The sequence below is a fragment of the Sinohyriopsis cumingii genome, chromosome 2, assembly GCF_028554795.1.
Source record: "Sinohyriopsis cumingii isolate HCF-2022 chromosome 2, ASM2855479v2, whole genome shotgun sequence".
In the NCBI taxonomy this organism is placed as follows: domain Eukaryota; kingdom Metazoa; phylum Mollusca; class Bivalvia; order Unionida; family Unionidae; genus Sinohyriopsis; species Sinohyriopsis cumingii.
The window spans coordinates 5,584,664-5,606,231 of record NC_142962.1 but is presented as its reverse complement, the minus strand read 5'-3'; the positions used below and the strand labels follow the sequence as shown (position 1 = coordinate 5,606,231).

The following is a 21,568-nucleotide window of genomic DNA, read 5'->3' as shown; positions in this document are numbered from 1 at the left end:
ACAATTGCTTTCAATTGGAAACATATTTTCTCTCCTCAATTACTGAAAAGTCGAAAATAACATTTTTTCTACCAACGGATATCACAACCCTCCGCCATACAATAAATTCACATTAGCAAGTTCCAAAATATACTTAAAGTTGGTGTCGAAATACTACCTTGTACTATATGTGCCACATGATTACCATTAAAATTACTCGTTTGCATAATATATAATCTACTTTTTTACCTTTTATTCTTATCCCCCTTTGCAGTCGTCGGAGATGGTAAAGAAGATAACTAAGAAAGAGAGGAAGCAGTTGGAAACCTGGATAGGACAGGGTCCAAAGACATTCCAGTTGCTGTATAGTATTCAAAGAGATGGGTGCTCCGCAGTAACGTTCCATCAGCGTTGTGACAACCAGGGAAGCACAGTGACCGTCGTTTACAACACGAGCAATTCTGTATACGGGGGCTTCACAACCAAGACTTGGGCAGCGACTAATAACTATGTAACCGATGATCGTGCTTTTCTGTTCCAATTGAGAATAAATGACATAGAAAAGTTTAACCTATTTCCAGTGACCCCAGCCTACATTATAAACGCGATGTACCCTCACAGTAACTATGGCCCTACGTTTGGTGGCGGGCATACTCTGCATACATTTACTGGCACAGTTTCAAGCAGCGGATCGGGATTTTTTCTTAATGGATACACAAAGTTTCAAGCTGGCTATTACTCGTGTAGTCTTTCAGACAGTGATATTACCAATGGCCACCTGAATGTATTTGACATAGAGGTTTACAAAGTAATAGGTAAGATTCTTCATTTATGTCTCTTTAGCCGTCCATGCACCATCAAATTAAATATTTCCTTATACATATTTCCAAACATAGCGTGGTTTACTTGTATGCCTTTTTATTCCTTGAAAATAAACGACGAAGACGACAACAACTACTACTAGAATTATGTCCTCTTTGTGCAATGAACTCCTTTCTTCTGAATTTAACATAGTTTTACAAATTCTTCTTTTCTTCTTCTTGATAAACATATTATTATCGAATAAACTGTAAACACATCAGATAAAGCTCCATATTTCAAATTCCTGGTAAATGCATTTTATTTTCTCAAGAGTGTTGGAAAATACTATCATGCGGGATAGTCATAAAGTAAGTACAATAATTTTGCGTTGGATAGACAAAATTCATTTAAATATGCCTTATGTACTATTGTGTAGCAAGCATAAGCTACTTTACAAGAATGTCATTTAAATTCGGTTTATAATTACTAAACAATTCAGTTTTGACAATTATTACTTTTAAACTTCTTTCATTTAGAATAGTTTCACTTCAGTGTTTCACGCTTAATTTATAGGATTCGTGACGAATGCCATATAATTTGCATAATTGTTGGAAAACTTTAATATTTAGTGATTGAATACTAACAGAATTAGTGTCTGCTTATTTCCATTATTAATAACGTAGGCATCTAAATTATTACGTGCTGTATAAACTCTGTATACTAATCTGTAATTTTAATAGTCCTGTGGAGAGTATTATCTTGTTATTGTTCTTTGTTTTTTATGTCGTATGACAATTCGTCGACCCTAGGCATATGATATGCTTTTCCAGGGTTCTGACTTAGCCGATGACACATGTTGGGACAAGTCTTCACTTAGCCTAAATACTGGGCATACTCGGAGCCATTTATTCTAATTGGTGAAACACCTTTTAGATCAACTAGTGGGCAAACAGTCGCAAGCTGATATGACCGTAACGTGATGGTAATTTAACGTGATGTCATGTGGGGATAATACGACCTGACCTTGAGTGTAATATAAGGACCTCTGCGGCGACTGTATTTTTTTTCTTCGGGGAGTTTAACATAGGTTAATCGTCACGTGCTTGAATTTACCTAATTTAGCTAATGACCAACGAGGTTATAAAACGGGGTTATAACAATAATGATTTCGTTGATGAAAGCAAATACGCAGCAGCAGTCCTGGTGGATTTATCTAAATCTGCCTGCCTCCCTCATGATTTGCAAGTTAAGGGCTCATGTTATGTCAGATGACTCGGTGGAGCTCATTCTATGCTTTCTGCTGAATAGTAAGCACCAAATTATGTTGCATTGTCTCTTGAGTAGTTGGTCTGAAATTCAATAAGGGATTCCTCAGGGGTCGATTTTTGGACTATTATTTTTTTATGTTTTTTATCAGGGATAGTTTTTTTTATTAGATATGGCTCTTTATATAATTGTGTTGACGATAGCACTTTCTCCTTTTCCTCACCGGACTTTATCACTGATTAACGCTCTGGAGTCGAAATATTCTGATTAACTACTAAGAAAATGCGAGCCAACCCAGAAAGGTTTCAAGCACTAGCTGAGGGTAAAAAGGCATTCAGTATGAAGCCTGGACTAATCTTAAGTAGTGCTGTCAAACATTTTGAAGCAATTGTTAAACTGCATGGAATTGACATTGACCATCAACTGCAATTCTATTCACGTGTAAAAAGAATCTCTGAAGTAAAGCTTCATGGCAACTATCTGTCTTGAAACATATTGGTCATAAGCTAACTAGACTCAACAAACTGACATTTATCCTCTCCTATTTCAATGCATGTCCCCCTTGGTCTGGCATTTCTGGAGTGATATGATCACTACTAAGCTTGAAAAAATACAAGAGCGTGCTCTGAGATTCGTGAATGATGATTTTGTACGCAGCTATCATAAACTTGTACTTAAGGCAAGAATGACATCTCTGAAGGTGCTCGGATTTAATGCTCTAGAGTCTTGCAAAATGCTCTATAGGAAAGCCCCCAAGGTTTCGATGGTTTAATGCTTTAAATTTCAATTTTGACCAATAATATTTTTGACTTATTTATTTTTAAATCCTAAATCGTGGGTTTTAATTTATCCAGCTATTAATTTCACTTTTACTCAGATTTTGTGAAACGCTTTTCCTGCTCATATACAAAGTTTTCATTATATGTTTTGTACAATTTTGTATACATGTATTATGATTTGTTATGTCTTGCTAATCATGCTTATTATATGCCTCGTTTGTGTTATGTAATGTCGGTAAAAGGTTCATTAGAGCTTATGTTTAATTGTTGTTTTAAATCACGACGACGATAAATACATATTATAGTATATTGTCAAAGGTGTGATTCCTCAGTTATGTAGAGTGCCATATGTGTATTCCCAAAAATGATGGTAAATTAAGGTGTACTTTTGAATCTATGTTTCCATTCACGGTCAAATATCGTATTCATCGCGGATAAAAACTATTTCCGATTATTTAATGTACTGATACAGACGAAATAATATATTATGTATTGCCATTTTTGTGAGTGTCTTTTGAGAAATATAGACTGACGTTCGTAAGCAATAAGTATTACTGTGAACAACCATACTGCTACCCTTGTTAGGAGAGCTTGGCTTGTTCGTTAGTTTCAAAGAAGGTAACTATACACGCCTAAAGACATGTTGGTTTACATTCAACAATAGACTCATCCCTTGTGTTTATATACATTACTTGAAGGGGTCGATGTTGCTTAGTAGTTACAGCATTACACCTGGGATAGCTTGATCCAAAACATCAAATTACCTGCCGAATTCAAAGCAATATGATACATGTTAGATCTATAGGTATTTTTAAATTTTAAAAATATGAACCCACTGACCTTCATTGTCATCTTAACCTGGAGATGCGCTACACTGAAAAGCTTCAGCTTATAGGCCACAATGAGCATTTAAATCTGCCTCTATAGATTTAGAGCAGGAAATGCAACATAGAAAGTCTCATGAAAAGACAACTGTACTGAGAGCTCAACTGTATTGCAAAGTTATTCATCGATAATATATTGGACATTTTGTCTTCCCCTACCGAGAGGGAAACATTATTTACCTGTGTGAACCGAAAGTGTGTCAAATTCCCTGATTAAAGTGTGGTGCACTTCGACATCTTGGCCGATTTCTGAGGCATGATCGACTTTTTTGGCACATATACGATTTTCTCATGCATGCTTATCTTGATAAAGATATACTCAAGTTTTGTTCACGGGTAACGTTCATGCAGTTTAAGAGAGTGTTCCTTAGTCACTCTAAAATTCATTCTAGTATGTATGGAAAATTATTGAGAATGTTATCCAGTTTTCTTTTGAGTGCAACTTTGATGCGATTTACAAGAATGTTATTGATTTTTTTAATTGTAATCTGATTACATTTTGAATAGTTTAAATTTTTTAAGAATTAAGTGGTGGACATGTTATGTGACGTGTATTAAAGGTTTCATATATATATATATATATATATATATATATATATATATATATATATATATACATATTTTGTTTACAATTTGGTCGAAATCGATCGGAGTTTGATATGTGCCTGATTCTTCAGTTATTCACAAATGATACAGTATTTGGCTTCCGATTTGTGCTAAATTTAAAAATGAAAGGTGATTATTTCCCATATGGCTTAATTGCCTGTAAACTTATTTAAGATGTTGTAAAATCAATGCATTTAAGCGAGCATTGTCAGTAATGTTGTTACAGTTGATTATTTATTTCTTTGAAAGCTTTGAATTTCTTTACTTTTCTCTTCATATAGATGAACCAGATCCAATTGAACGACCATGGAGAATAGCATCACCTTTGTAAAGAGAGGTAACGATTTTTAATGTTCACAATAATATGAAATGTTTACCTTTCAAATGGAAACTAATACGATAGCAGCAGTAGTTAGATAATCTGCATTCTAGATGGTCATTTGTTTAATGCATTATTACATGTTGACGGTATAAGAGTCCTAGTACTAATGTTTAAATTATTTAATAAATTCTAGATCACTAACAGACAAGTATATACGCATTTTTGACCAAAAAATTTCACCCCATTTTCAGACATTTATGTTTATCTATATTATGCGTGTTATTTTCATAATCATAAGTTTTGTAAGGGTCATTTAGTTAATGGCATTTTTATACTAATATCCTATAATCGTAAGTTCGTATTGTGAGATCAAGTGCGTTAATTGATTCATTCATAAGTTCCAAGGTTGAGTCGAACTATAAGTATAAGTAAACATCACGTGATTCGACAAGGACATTAGTTGTAGTAAAAGTCCAAGCTGACTTAATTTCCTGACTATCCAGTGAAATTCGGGCTGATATGTTTACCTGTAACGTGATTTCGAAATACCAACATTATTCATTCAAAGCTTCGTATTCTCTCTATTGCGTATTAGCATTCTGTATGAGAAAATAATACTTAGAATTAGGCATCTATAGTTGCACTGTCAGTCTTGGAAGAGTTATTCACTGAGTGGAATTTTTTTATATTGTTTAACCGTTCGTTGGAATTATAGTGTTCTAATAGTCAATTGAAGACTATTTGGATATATAATAACTGTACGGAATTACTGTGAAACATTCAAAGGCATTTGGATTTATAGCTGTATTGGGATTGTGTAAGTTTAATATCCAGCTCTTTCCAATGGGGTGAGGCAGGGGGTATTCTTTCCCCTTTGTTATTTAATATATATATATATATATATATATATATATATATATATATATATATATATATATATATATATATATATATATATATACGAGATAAATGGTAAGCTGGGTCAGTGTTACGTGGGGTTACGTCTGCCACCAAATGTGTTGCCTCTTAACAATTTTAGTTTTGCTGATGATATGACATTGATAAGTCCTTCTATCACAGGTTTAAGGAAATTATTAAAGATACATGAACAATACGCATTTGAGAATCATATATTCTATAATACAAAAGAATCAGTATACGTGGTCTTTCAGCCAACTTCTTTCAAATTACCATCTCCTCCCCCTGTACAACTTAACGGCAATGCTCTTGCATATGTCATCAGCTATACGTATTTGGGTCATATTTCGAAATCCAATCGGTCAGATAATGAAGATATGATGAGACATTACCGATTTGTCTGTACTGGAACAAACATGCTTCTACGTAAATTTAAGAATTGTTCATTGAATATCAAAATTAGACTACTCAAATCTTATTGCTGCACTATGTATTGTGCTCCTCTGTGGACAAACTTTAGTGAATGTATGAAAATAAAAATAGTCATTGGTTATAATAATAGTCTTCGTTTTCTGTTGGGTCTTCCTAGGTGTAACAGTGCCTACAACATGTTTGTAAATTATAATATATTCAGTTTTGATGAAGTCATGAGAAAGTATGTATTCTCAATGATGACAAGAATATCTAATAATAAGACCTGTATATCGAAATATCTTTGGAACTATGACATTCATTTAAATTATCATATTATTAGCAGATGTAACAAATTAGTCTTTAAATGTACCACTTAATTTCATTCTTAACAACGCAGGGCGCAGTTAATTGTGGAGATGTAGATGTATACTTATACGTATGATATATATGTTCTTTTATGTTTACAATGTTTTTACTTTATATCTGTATTTTAATTTAGATGTATAGACTATATAGTCTGAAATAAAGAATTAGTATCTTATCTCTTACTTTGAATTCATTTAAAGACATTTTGGGATTACAGTGATTTCTTCTGTACTGTTGACACGTCAGTGTATTACTGACAATGATTCGGAATATGTTTGGAACTCATTCGGATTACTAGAAACTATTGTAATTGATAGAATATTAAGGATTTTAAGGTTTCATTCGCCATGCTGTAAGTTATTTGTTTATTTTTCACTTTGAATTTTAGAGAAGAAATTCAGTGTTTTCAATTATAGAAAACGTGTTGGTTTTGATCTTTCTTTTTACTTATTTTAAGACCATATATTCCAAACAACACTTTTATTTTGAAAACTAATAAGAAAAATAAAAGAAAGATAACATCTGGGCCACAATTTTCAAACTTTTCAAAAAATCACAGAAATCTGAAAACTCACTTTAACCATTTTTAGTTTTCAAAAATTACAGTGTTGAAAATATCGTGCCCAAACATACACAATACACTATACTATACACAAAACACATACATTCTAATCTATATATCTCTGTAAGTTTTCATTTTTGTTTAAAATATTTATATTTAACCACCTATGTCAAAAACGTAACCATTTTTGCTTTTCAAAGAAAGCCTATGCCACCATGTTCAACAATGACGAAAATAAAGAATTGAAGACATTGACGATTATTACGTATCTTGAATTATCATGAACCTTGAGTATTACAAAGGTCACCTGTCGATCAATTAATCCAAACAAAGGCACGAAAGTCCCTTAATATATGAAAACATTAAATATCCGAGCTAGAGTTAGATATACTTTTTAATTTTTTGTAAGTTAACGAAATTAAAACTACTAAGCTGAATATCTTAACAGTGGGCCTGTGCCTGGAGTATCACAAACGTCACTTATGAATTCAATAATCCGATGAGTAAATCAGTTTCACTTAGAAATTGTTTTTTCAAGAAACCTAACACAATACAGGAAAACAATTATAAAAACAAGCAAACAAACATAACAAGATTCTAATTTTATGAACTAGATTTACTTCATATTTAGAAAATGCACATAACTACCCCTTTATTTTGTCCTGCAATTCCGTTCATTGCCCTAGTTATTAAGTAAATGTGAACTAATTTCAAGATATAGAGGTAGCATGCACAGAAAGTAATAATTTATCATACAAACTAATATGTATTTTTATACTTTTTTGTTAACATTTATTCAGTGAACATATATAGAGCAAATTGTGATGTAAAGTTTTGGCAAAATCAGTTAAACTGTCATGTTGTAGGATGTTTAATTTGACATTGGCTCACATTATTATACCAGTCAGTAAAATCAATTTATAGGTTTCAGATGTACTTTTAAGTACAAAAACTATTGTCTGAATTTAAAATACCGCAATCTCATAATCAGCCTCTTAATCCAACAGATAATATTATAGACATAAAATGATTTAATATAATTTGCATTAACAGAAATATTCGTCCGTATCATGACTAAAAATATATTAATACAATAGATATTTAATTGATAATAGAAGAAGATAAGTCTTCATCAGGAATTTCGAACACCTACTCCACATGATGTATTAAACACAAATAAGAAATATATTAATTAGGCAGCTGAAACCAATTGAAAACTGAAGAAAAAAAATTTTAAAATGTATAAAAGTATTGAAATTCATTTTTCAACGGTTATAATAAAATATGTTTGGGTTTTTTCTACAAGACGGTGCTGGTCCAAGCGCTTATGACATTTCTTAATGAATGTACACGTTCTTATGTGATATGTACTTTTGTTGGCCATGTACTAAATAAAACATCTTTTACAAATTTTATATCAACTGTACAAGATACAATTTAAAAGTTAATTCAAAATTCAATTTCTGATCAACAATGATATGACTCAGACGAAAATATTATCAACAATACTTTCAGAGTCAAAAGGTTAAAGGAACTATGATGGTGGTGATGGAATATTTTTAATTCCAACTGATATGGTGATGAGAATAGAATACATAGATGGAGTATTTCAGATGGGTAATGATTTAATACGAAATTTATGAAACGAGTTTAATAATACCCAGCTTTGTGAACGAGTTTCGTAAATTTATTGTTAAATCATTACCCAATTGAGCTTCTTTTATTACATAGTGTTTATTTCAGTGGAAATTATTTAGAAGGATAATTATATAGATGGAAAGAAGTACTAATAATTTCGTTCATTCAACAGACACTGCACACTTCATTTGTTGTGCGTAAAAAATAGTCCCAACCAATGTCGAAATAGTATTGAATTTTAAAAGTACATTATACTTTTCTTACAAACTATAAACCAGCGTCCTTCCGAATAAACAGAACATTTGACACAGACAAAATCATGTTTAACACAAATGCCTGATGTCGCATTGTTTGGTGCACTACCCGTACAGTTGAAAGTCCATGTTTACCTAACCTTAAAGTCTCACTTTCACAACTAAACTTTACATTTATATTGCAATATTCATGTGAAAGAAGGTTTACTGGATGCAGAAATTCCCATATTTACTGTAATGTATTTGTGACCGGATATTTGCAGTGTTTGATTTCGAACCGTAGACAACAGAATATGCAAAAACAAATTTCATTTTGACTCTGAATTACATCACATATTTACCTCGTAAATATGAAGTGATTGGACAAACTTCTATCAGTCTGGAGACCGGTTTAAGTCCACATTATTCTGTGAACAGAGGTGAGTATATTTACTTTTGTACGTTAATATTTAAACCACGCTTCTATATAGGATGGATTCCATGCTACAGATATACCGCCTCTCTCAACCCCCAGTCCACATAAGCAATACCCACAGTTTTTCTTGTTACTGTTTGTGTCCTGTGGTTCTAGCCATTTTTCATCTTATAATATGTTATACATGACATAACAAACCCCTGTGGGAGTAAATTAGCCAAATTAAAACAGACGAGACCAATTTTCCCATTTCCTTTTCGTTTCGTAAATTGGCAGTCAAAAATGTTCATTGAAAACAAACAATTCCAGAAGGCGGGATTGTAAACCCACGAATGCTACCAATCAATAAAGAGAATAAGGCGCAGTAATTTCGTGAATAATCATAATCATATAAAGTAATATTTGAACGTGTGGTAATATCAAAATTATGAAACTGTAAATACTATAGGAAAACTATACCTACTATGTGATAATATGTTATAACAACAATTTCCAAAAATGAATTATAATTAATTACGTACTGGTGTAAATACTGACGCTTTACAATCTTAATTACAGCCGCGAATAGACAATGTGTAAAAATATAAGAAAAAATACATTTTCGTCTTTTCTCTATACATTTGAGTATAATTACAAGAAACAAATCAGTTATTGCAACAAAATAAATGTCATAAATAGAATTCTGAAATATAATTGTCCATTTAATTTCAGCAGCTTGCTTAATACACTGCTGCTTTTTCCAGAAAATTCCTCTGCAGCTTTCTTCTGTTAAATTAAACATGTAGCCGATATATATATATATATATATATATATATATATATATATATATATATATATATATATATATATACCGCTTATCCCACCTTTATGATGTTTCCCACCTCGGTTAATCTTATCACATAATTTGCTACAGATAAAGCAACGGTTGTTGCAGTCTTAAATAAGGCTATGAAACTAGTAGCAATTGTTACACCAATTTCCTGAAACAGGTCTTTGACCTTGCGCATATTGGTAAATTTTCTCTAACTTTTGAGTCAGTTATTTGCTTTAAAAATTTTGAAAATACATTTTTGAAGTTTCCAACAATTCAGTGCACTTTTATAAGAATGCAATATTTTGTTCAATTTTGTTATGTTATATCATTTGCTTCACTGAACTGTTTTTCAGTTCCACTATCTGATCATCGTACAGTTTAATTTAATTGAAACAGTTTTTGAATATTACTACATCCATTCCATCTACATAACCCCAGAAGTTCCCTTCTTCTTCCGTAGAAAATTAGTATGTTACAATTGTGATCCACTTACTTTCAAATTTTAAATTATTTTGCTTACTGAAATAGTACGACTCTATGGTGTTAACGCAAGTAAAGGAAAAGAGTGAGAAGCAAGAAGCTTTGTAAAATTCAAGAAATACGTTATTTACAAAGATTCGAAACTAAAAATGTAAAAACGGAAACATACGGCATTGCGAATTAAATCCCAAATAATTCTAGAATTACAGACATAAATTCATAATGATTAACGTTCTGAATAAACTATAGTGGGAATTTAAATTAAATAATTTAACGCTGGAGGGTGTCTTTTGTTGGATCACAATAACACAATCCAGGAATGTATTCTTATAAGTTTCCTATAAATTCAAGTCTCCATTTCCAAGAATGTTATTTTTAATAAGCACTTTTTACTTCCATTGAATAAATAATTTACATAAATATATTTCCAGCCAAAATTAACTATTAGACACACCAATAATCCAACTGATTCTGCTGAGATCTTACATCACAAATTAGTAATTTCTAGAAAACGAAGATTATATAGTCCTCTACTTGGACTCAGGTCACAATTAACATTTTCTGTTTAAAAAACTACAATCTAAACACAATTTCCTTGAACATGGCAAAGATAATAGTCCTAATAGCTATCCATACTCATAGAGAAATTATTTAGCTATTTATTAATTGTTTACAGAATTCTAAAAAAAAATTAAATGATTCAGATCAAGTGGAAACTGAACTTGATTTTGTACAAGGTCAAGTCCAAAATACAATTATCCATTACCAAAAGCATATAAAGACATTTAAGAAAAATAAAAAATAACAAGCAATGCAAATTAAATATGCATAACAGAAAATATATAATTCTCCCGAATCATTTAAAAGTTCTTGTAAATCTGTTTCAACATAATTTGTTTATTGGTTATCATTTAGTAACTATTGGCTCTTTATACTGTTTATTTTCTTACTTTTATGTAGGATACATAATCATCGTCAAATGTAAAATGAACAAATGTTTTCCTTCAGGTTTTTGTTTGATAGTAGATTCATTCTTCTTTCCTTCTCTTTCTTAAACTAAAGACCAAATTAAATCATTTCTGTCTTTTTATGTTATTATACAATTAGGTGTTAAGAAACGTTTTGGTTTATTTTTCTTAGAAGATTGTATTAATTCTTTTTTTATTTGAGAATTATACCAGGCTCTATCTTTAATAAATTAAATGAGTTTTAATGAGTTTATATTGAACTTGAAAAGTCCTTAATATGTTCTTATTATTCATCAAGAATTCTTTTTACAAGAACTCTACTTGTAAAGTCTTCTGTTCAATAATCAAGATGTTTTCTTGATTGGTTAGATAATAATCCCATGTGTAATCTTTATCGTAAAAGTAATATAAAAAAATATTCTTCAAATTCCTTTTCACCAGCTTTTGCCTTTTTCGCACTATCTAAATGAATTAAGTCAACTTGAAAAATGATTTGCTTATTTCAAATACTAGTGATCAAGTTTTCGAACAAGCGTGAGTTCAAGGAGAAGAATACAAACAAGAATGCCGAAAGGCTGCCTAGGTCCTCACTCTTTGGATAAGTATGTGATATTCCTACATTCTCATTGCTTCCAATCTGGAGAAAATTCCATTCTAATTGTATAATTTATTTTATTATTATCATGTAAAGGGGTCAATTACAAAACTCGATGTGGAGGCATACTTCAAAACTCGGTAGACATCTGAGACATATTTGACTTTTTCTCCATTTTCTTCTATGAATTGACCATCGTTAAAAACTGTTTTCGTTTGTTCATATAGAAACCATATTAGGACGTACTATATCCTTATTTCGCCTCATCAGTGTTCCACCAATACCAATCCACCATCGTGTTTACGACCTAATTTGTTCTTGTTTTCTTCTATTAAGGGACAGTGTGATATTTACCACCATAAATATAATTAGCATGTCAACAAAAATCTTTCTCCCTTTCCTCCTGTGCTGGTTTTTTTCCCCTTTTCACTGTTTCATACATGTTTATAGATATACCTAGTTCATTTTCAAGCTTATGATTGTCCTCCATGTTGACAATAATTTATCAAACCAATAACTGCGTGTGTATCTAAATTGTATTTGTATGGTCTATTAAAGTTGTCGCATGGTATGTTTATCATAGATTCAGTATCATAAAAGAAACATCTACTGTTTTTGTTTCCATATTAATACTCATTTGCTGGTTGTTTTGTTTGTTTGTTGTTGTTTTTTTATTTTTGCTTTGTTTTTGTTTGTTTTTTTTTTTTTTTTTTTTTTTTTGTTTTGTTTGCTTTTTGTTCATATTTCAATCATGCAAAATTATGAGAGTTTTGTATGCAATGTCGAATATTATATCTTGTCAAAAAATCATTCTGGTACTATCGCTTGTTTTATTACCAAGTTGGTAATTTAAAATGTCGAATACACGTTCAGTGATATTTTCCATTTTGACTCTATTTAATATATTTAAATGCCTTCTTTCTTACTTTCAAACAAGAACTCTACTCAACGTCTTCACCTTCCTGATTCTGTCGTTGTATAAGATGTATCCTAATCTCATTTTACTTTCACAGAAAAGAAATTTGCGACGTTTTGAATGCTGATCTTTTTTAAATATTGTTCAGTGCTATTGCAATATTTTTAGACCTTTTAATTGCTGCCACTGTACATTTTGTACTCATCTAAATGAATTTTTAATAGCCTAAAGTCAAGAAGTGGGGGCTCTTAAAATTGCTTCAATTGTACTTTTTGTTTTAAAAAAAGAGCCAAAGAAAAATGCTAAAATCTTCTTACTTATATAAATCAACCAATACTAAACATAAAACACTTAGTAATAACTAACGTATTATATTAGAAGCGATGACAAACTTCCTTCTAATATTCTTTTATAAAAATATCTCCTTTTAGCTGACGTTTTACCCTTATCCTCTAAGCTAGCGTTACATCAACACCAAAAATTCATCTAGCTTACTCTTTTTCTGTAAAATCCTTTTATAATATTTAGCCAAAAAATGTCGAACTTCTAATAAAAATTGTATTTAATAACTTTCTCTTTATTTGACACCTTCCTTTTAAAAATTGACGATCTTGTGACTGGCACAAAAGTAAATAAAATATGTTCAATAACAACTTATTTGAACCAAACGGTTTCGCTATAATTATTTGAGTACTTATTGATAAGAAGTGATAGCTTGTTTCGTCCGAAATATTCTGCGTCTTTGGACAATATTGCACAGTTTTGCCAACAGAATAATTTAAGCAGCGATCAAACTGATTGAATACGTACGTAAAACTCTAACTCGGGCAACAATAAAATCCTCTCATAAGTATATCACAACAAGTCATGAAAAGTTTATTTGTGAACATCAGTCTCCAAAGTATACTCTTTTCAATATTTTGTTTACAAAATATAAATATCATTGAAATACAAAACTACTGTTACAAAATGTACCAACAGCAAATCGAAATCACAAATAGTTGGTAAGATACTCAAAGCTGAACCATCCATGTAGTCTGTACAAAGTTTCGTAAAGTACTCCAAGTTGTTTATTTAATAATGGAAAACAATTTAATCTATAATTGAATGTCTCAAAATAACCCTATTTTGCCTATAAATATAGCTTCCGCCTCAAAATTTTCGTTACAAAAAGTTAAAAAGCTATTGTGCAATAATACTATCCATTTGCTTAAATAACGAAGTCTTAGAAATTTCCTCCTAGCAGTCGAATTTTCAGGAGGTTTCTAATTTGACATTTTTTCAATATTTTTCACAATTAAAAAAGGCAGAGGACAATAATCTATATTGAATTATGCAACAGATACATTTTAGAATGCAAAGTTTTAGCAAAACACTTTGTGGTGAAGAAGGACAGGTGATGACATGATTTTTTCAAAATAGGACGGACTGATGCAAGATTTGTTCATAATATCTCCGCTCTTTGTTTGAAGAGCGAGAATACGGGATTTCACATACTTTTAACTATTCTTACGCTGTAGGTTATAAGGAGTTTTGACTTATGTACGGGTAATGTGATAAACAGTTAAATATCCAATCCATTGATATGGATTCAAGCGATGACTATAGAAAAGCTTGGTTGCAATAGAAATATTTCAATAATATGTGCTTTGAATGAACTGTTAAACAAACATGGACACATAAGGTTTTGTCAAGGAATGAACATATTTGTTGTTATATAGTAATCTAACTAAGATTTGTATTGTTTTGCTTTCATATGAATATATTTTAACTGAAAACTAACATCTGGCTTGTACTAAGTCAAGAACGTTTTTGTGGCCAGACAGAAACATTGGGTGATACTCTTCTTGTGATCATATTATAATTCAGAAGAACAAAATGTTGTCTAGATCTGGTTGAATACGTCTCAGTTTATGCAAGTTTTAATATTTTTAATATTTTAGAAAGAAACTTTTACCTCAGTCGTACACTTAGTTTCTTGTTTCTTTTTATGATTAATTACAATTCTTTATGTGCCTCAGTATTTGCAACAATTGAAGGAAAAGATAGAAAACTACTGTCCGCCATCAGTCCTGCCTGTTTCCTATGCAAAGATTCTGATGATTGGTCCTGTTGGAGCAGGAAAGTCAAGTTTCTTTAATACCATTAATTCCGTATTTAAAGACAGAATCACCTATCAAGCATCTAGTGGCAGCGCTGAACACAGCTTAACGACAGTGGTGAGACATTTTACTAGCTTCTTTATACATTCCATAAAGAATTAGTGGGGGGGGGGGCAACGCGGATCATAATTTTCCTTTTTTTTTCTTATATGCAATTTTCATTCTTAAACTTCTGCCGTATAATTCCTTTGCTTCTTGTAATTAAGAGGTCCTCATTTGAAAATATGTGGAATTACAAATTATTTATGTGATGCTTTCATGATTACGAGAGCAAAAACATATCCAAGTAGTGTTACATATCTTGGAGATGGAGAATGTAAAATCAATGAGCTTGCATCAGAGATTTTATGATGAAACAATGAAAGCTGATATAATAAAAACGGACTCATTGCATACTCTTTTTGTCATATTCAAGCTAGAGTACTTCATGTCACATATGTTAATGAGCGAGTTGTTCACACACACAAAAAATGTTTTTGTTACTTCCTTCCTTTACAGTATATGCAGTACCCGGTGAGGTCAGTGAAAACAGGCCTGGAGCTGAAATTCCGCCTGTGCGACACGTGTGGGCTTGAAGAGAGTTTTGGTCCTGATCTGGCGGACCTGCATTTCCTTATTTCAGGAAACATTCCAGAGAAGTACCAGGTAAGACTCTCAGCTTAGAAAAGTGAAATATTACCACCGAGTGATCCGAACAGATAGATGTATAATTTTGCTTTCGAAAATATTATCAGCCAGTAGGAGATATGAAAATAATCAAGTCTGCATAATATAGTAAAAACGTTATTGGAATGAATGTAATTACCCGATATGTCGATAAGGCTATATATTCCTGAAAGTATAATTAAATATCTTTAGGCTTTGTTTTCGAGTTCATGTTATCCCCTTTTTATCCACAGTACGAAAGATTGCTCTGTTTAATTGTCCACCAATAATAAGTATTTTGGCACTATATTCCGTATATATTCTTCGAACTTATTAATAAAATCCGAATCATCAGTATTTGGCCCATAAACGGTTATAACAATATTTAAATCTTCGTTAGTTCCTTGTACTATAATATTTTTTCCACTTAACAATTCACCAGAACCATTTATTTTCAACTGAAATTTAGAATCAAAGATAATCGCTACTCATTGACTACTTTTCCTAATACCGATGCAAAATGCGTCACAGCCAAATTTCATGTTTCTAGAGACGCAATGCATTATTTACAGAGTGCGAATCTTGCGATATGTTTATCACGAATCCGTTTGAAAATCTTGCGCCTCTTGTTAGTCTTCCCCGTCCTTTGGTTCATGTCTTAACTGTAATTTGGCTCATTATTATTCGACAACATATTCCTTACGTGGCAATGCGAAAAGAGAAGAAAAGAGCAAGAAGGAGACAGAAGGTGGGGAAAAGGTTGGGTGTAATAATCAACCCACCCAGTACAAAAGAAAATGTATAAGAGGAAAATACATATATTGGGTACAAACAAAATATCTTCCTTCACAGCTTATTTCATTAAAATGAAAACTAATGACTGTTATTACTTCCTACGATAGAGGAAACCACTCACAAGAGGCAAAGCGTTATAACGATTAGAAAATCAAATGAATGATGCGCTAGACGAGTAAAAGAAAACAAAAGATAAAAAAGAAAAGGATATTTCCAGATATTCAATAGAGAAAGCCAGCAAGTATAGATCTTTTTATCACAGCTTTTTATTTCGTTTTGTCTTCGATATTGTTAAAAATGTGATTGTTTTCCATATGGTTAGCACAATAATATACCTCGTAAGGGGAAAGAATAAGGTTGTAAAACGAGCTTTTCAAGTTTACGAAGAAAACGTGAACTGTTGCTGTTGAAATGTCATGTGAGCAGATTTCCTAATAGTTTTAAAATTTGCAGCTTGCCCCATTTGAATAGGCGAACTCTAACAATTCTTCCTGTGCAGGATCAGTAAGGTATCTTGTGCATTTATTGGATTGTCGCCGTGTGAAGACTTGACGTGCGGATAGTAAGGACATTAAGACACTTAAGTACTCCTCGATCCCGCTCTTTAATAATAACAACAGTAAGGCACTTAATTACTCCTCTATCCCGCTCTTTAATAATAACAACAGTAAGGCACTTAAGTACTCCTCGATCCCGCTCTTTAATAATAACAACATTAAGGCACTTAAGTACTCCTCTATCCCGCTCTTTAATAATAACAACATTAAGGCACTTAAGTACTCCTCGATCCCGCTCTTTGTTAATAAAAACATTAACGGACTTAAGTACCCATCGACTCTGCTCTTCGTGGATAGTAACCACATTAAGGCACCTAAGTACTCCATTATCCCCCGTCAGTAATAATAACATTAAGGCACTTAAGTACTCCTCGATCCAGTTCTTTAAAAATAACAACATTAAGGCACTTAAGTACTCCTCTATCCCGCCCTTCAATAATAACGACATTAAGGCACTTAAATACTTTTTCAATTCCGCTTTTTTTTAACAATGAAATACCTTTTCAATTCCGCTTTTTTTAACAATGACAATGAGTCACTGAAGTACTTGTCCTTCCCGCTCTTTGTGGATATTTATTTTTGCATCAATTATGACTTAACTTTGACTTGTATGCTTGTCTCTGTATGGGAATTCTTTTTTAGTCAAACAGAATGATTCGATTCTATAATTGTCATGTTTGTAAATGCAAATGTGCATATATTTCTTTCTGTTGTAAATTTGTTTTCTTTTCCATTTCTTATACATGTGTATGGTCGTTGCAAACACGCATACCTCTAAAATGTCGTGTCACGGGGTCATTGAGGAGATCTTAAAGGTCTGGTGTATAGCTCCAAAAAGTAGTAGTCTACAGGATCACTATCAACATTTGCATTGAAATTTAGCATAAGTTTTTGCCTCTATTATTATCCTTCTGACAATATTAATCAGAAGTATTTCACCGATGTTTCATTTCCATTATGAAATAGTTCAACCCTTCTTCGCCGGTCTCTGCAGATTTTCCAGGCTTCATATACCAACCACAACTCAAGGACAAGGTCCATTGTGTGGTTTTTGTGCTGGATGGAAACACGGTAGATGATTTTCCCCAATCAATTTTGGGCAAATTCAACCAGCTACAACGTCGGATGAATCTGATAAGTATGAATTAAATTTTTCTTAGGTATAACTTCTGCTCCCGTTCAACAATATGAACCTTAAAATCGCCTATTTTATTTGAAATTGTAGAGAGAGAAGGTGGTAAAATTTTATATCCAAGACCATAGAGTTAATATATTTTATTTATATTCACCACACCATTTTGTTTTTATGTTTCATTATTTATTCTTTTTTGAGGAAGAAAGTTATTTTTACATTAGCCATTTACAATCAAATAAATAAATAGACTTGCTGATTACAATAACGATCAGTATTATAACCTAGACACAAAGGATGAATATGACCTTTTTATTTTCGCATTACAATGAACTTTAAATACGGTTATTTGATAATGTTGTATCTAAATAAAACATTATATATTGTTACTACATCACAGGCTTGCCGAGAAAAACTGAAAATTATTCTATATTTTGTTTATCAGGGTCATGTTAAAACTACATGGAACATAGACAACTCAATTTATCTTGCGGAACCGAACATATTTATTCAAGAAAAAGTTGTTATATTCAGATTCACCAAATGCAAGCTGAGATAGAGATGGAAGAAGGGAAGTTAAGAGAGACTCAACTAATTATGATTATAATATGTACATTAACAGACCTCCCTCGAGTGGTCCTGCTGACAAAGATTGACAAACTGTCAAAGACTGTTCAACAAGATGTGTCCAAAGTCTTTGAGAGTGGAAAAGTCAAAGAGGCGGTAGATAAAGCATCAGAGATCATTGGTGTGCCACGAAGCAATGTCCTTCCCATCAAGAACTACGAAAATGAAATACGACTAGACGACGGTACCAGCTGTCTGGCCCTTTTGGCTCTGGACCAGATGATTGGCTTTGCAGAGGACTTTTTGGCTAACCAGCGAGTAGCTGTCCAAACTTAGATAAAAAACCAAACAATCGAAATACTAATTAGTTTAATATGTTCATATTGTAGCACTGGCACCATAGAAGGATTCATGTAAACGGTTATTTTTCATATTAAGGTGTTATCTTGTGTATATCCATAACTAACTGTTTTCTTTTTTTAATTTTGTTTGCATTTATTTGTCAACAATAATCCAGTTGTGTAATGTAATCAATGGTGGCTTGTTAAAAGGCAGTGCATATTGGTTATCATCTGACGTAGCTCCAGAACATTTACAAATCTACAGCAATTAACTTGGCATGCATAATAAATGTATTAGATTGATATCAATTAACATACCATACAATGGTACTGTATTAATATATATGGACTTTTCTTTTAAAACATAGATTATATATATGGAATGATTCTGACATTTACAGTGATTTGTGCAAAGATAATGATCTAAAATCGGCTTTAGTACCAAAAGATTTATTAATTAATTTATGAAGTTTATAAATATATGGATTAGAACAAACTAGTATACAAATTTAATGACTGGAATCTGCATTCGCTGTCTCCTCTAAATCTCAAAGGAATTTCATCACACGCGGAATTGGTAAACACTTTGAAAATGAAAAACAGCTTCAGAATGTACCAGACATTGCTTATAACCAAATTTGTTTCTCCTCCTGTATAAACGACAGAAGCATTCATGTTTTCTTGACACCAACCAGTTGACTTGATGAAAGCATCATTCCTATTTCAACTGCCTCAACAAACACTTTAGTGGGTGATATAAAAACAGACAATATGATTCAGGATATAAGAACACTTTTATATATTATATACAAGAAGGAGATGTTGTTCCATTGCAGGAATAACTATCGTATTTCAATCGATATGGGTGTACTTATAGTACGTCAGCTGTACGTAAATATGCAACATTGCTTTCTGTGAGCGGTAAAAGCACTGTGATTTTGTTCAGCTATATGTCAGCTCTGAAAGATGTTACAAACGTATATGAATGTACCCTCTTCTTTACTAAAAGGTGCTAAGTTGATGACCGCGAAAAAGTTTAGTTTGTCATGTAGCACCTTACTGATGCAGTTCATCAGTTTGTTTGTTTGGGGTTTTGTGTTGGTTTTTTTTGGGGGGAGGGTGTATTTTAATGACTGATGATGAATGAAACAATGAAAAAATATCAAAACAAAAGATAATACCAACTCCACTAACAGATGTAAATTTGAATATTGGATGGCATCATCTTCGTTTACAACACTTCTTGTAAATAGTGCATGAAAACGTCGTCTTACGTATAGCTGATGTAACTGAGAAGTACTGATTCCAGAACCGCCGATAGCTGGTGCTTTAAGTGGAATGTATAATGTTAAATCTTCTTCCTTCAATGGCCACCGTGGTAATTAACATCAAGTTTGTTACTTATTCCTTATTCGCGATTTAAAAAGGAATAAATAACCAGCTCTCGATTCAATAATGAATAAGTAACGAGTTATTTTTTCCCGATCCAAAAGTTTTCACATCCAGTTGGCTACTTATTCATTACTCAAATTGAGTTAACGATTTATTTCTTATTTTTGATTCAATAAAGTTATTGCCGAATGAAAGAATCGTGCATCAAATTGTAACACTCCTCATGGTATTATTATCATCCATTTGGAGAAATACGAGCGTTCTTTTGGAACAAGCTATATAAAGCTGAATACAGAGAGATCACCAATTGTATGGAAATATTCAATGACGAGAACCCTTCAGTAAAGTATTTTCATCCAAGTGCTTCTTTCACAGTTTGGTTAGGTATCTCCTCCAACATAGGAAAAATTTACGGAAAATGCGTCTAGCCGATATCCAGAAATTGGTTTATAAATACACGAGAGTTATAAAGAAGTTCACAAGGATATTACCTCTAAAGTTCACATATGGAACAACCCGTCCTTAAAGGAATTTGACATGGAAACATTCTTCAGATTGGTCCTAAAGCGATGTTTTCTACCCCAAAAAGAGGACTCGACGATAGTGGTCGAGAGGAATCAAAAATAGTCGTCTCTTTTAGGTACAGGTTATGTATAAGAGGTGGATACTGGACCGATTTCAACAAAAATCTGCACCAACTGATACTCCTCTTACCATTTTAATTTCAACCTTGTTTGACAGTTTCTAATTAGGGACGCTCTCGAACAGTAGCTAAAGTTTACTGAAAATTCGTTGAACCACAAAGGGTCTTAAATATACGGAAGCCGTAACAACACCCGTAACGACAAATACGTTTTAAAGCCCGTAAGGGCATTACCTTTCAAGGTCATATATTGTCCACACCTAGAAAAAAATCTTGACATGGATCGATCTTTGAAATATTAAACCTAGGGTAATGTTTTTCCCAAAAAAGAAGTATTGACGCAGTTCGTCGAGAGC

General features: G+C 32.2%; 1 protein-coding gene and 1 long non-coding RNA gene across 2 annotated transcripts in view; both read left to right on the top strand.

Moving 5' to 3' along the window:
- LOC149804276 (interferon-induced protein 44-like) overlaps positions 1–20,766 on the top strand; it is a 37,061-nt gene extending 16,295 nt beyond the window's left edge. Inside the window, exons 2-6 of the mRNA XM_089932112.1 lie at positions 254–794; positions 14,983–15,197; positions 15,639–15,785; positions 18,104–18,275; positions 18,892–20,766. Of these exons, the coding sequence (XP_089788238.1) occupies positions 263–794; positions 14,983–15,197; positions 15,639–15,785; positions 18,104–18,275; positions 18,892–19,172 (1,347 nt within the window). The 5' untranslated portion in view covers positions 254–262 and the 3' untranslated portion in view covers positions 19,173–20,766. The remainder of the gene's footprint in view (positions 1–253; positions 795–14,982; positions 15,198–15,638; positions 15,786–18,103; positions 18,276–18,891) is intronic.
- On the top strand, positions 1,625–9,117 carry LOC149804277 (uncharacterized). The gene is made up of 3 exons (XR_016415332.1): positions 1,625–1,762; positions 4,597–4,652; positions 9,053–9,117. It is a non-coding gene; the product is annotated as an uncharacterized LOC149804277 (long non-coding RNA).
- Positions 20,767–21,568: the final 802 nt, after the last annotated feature.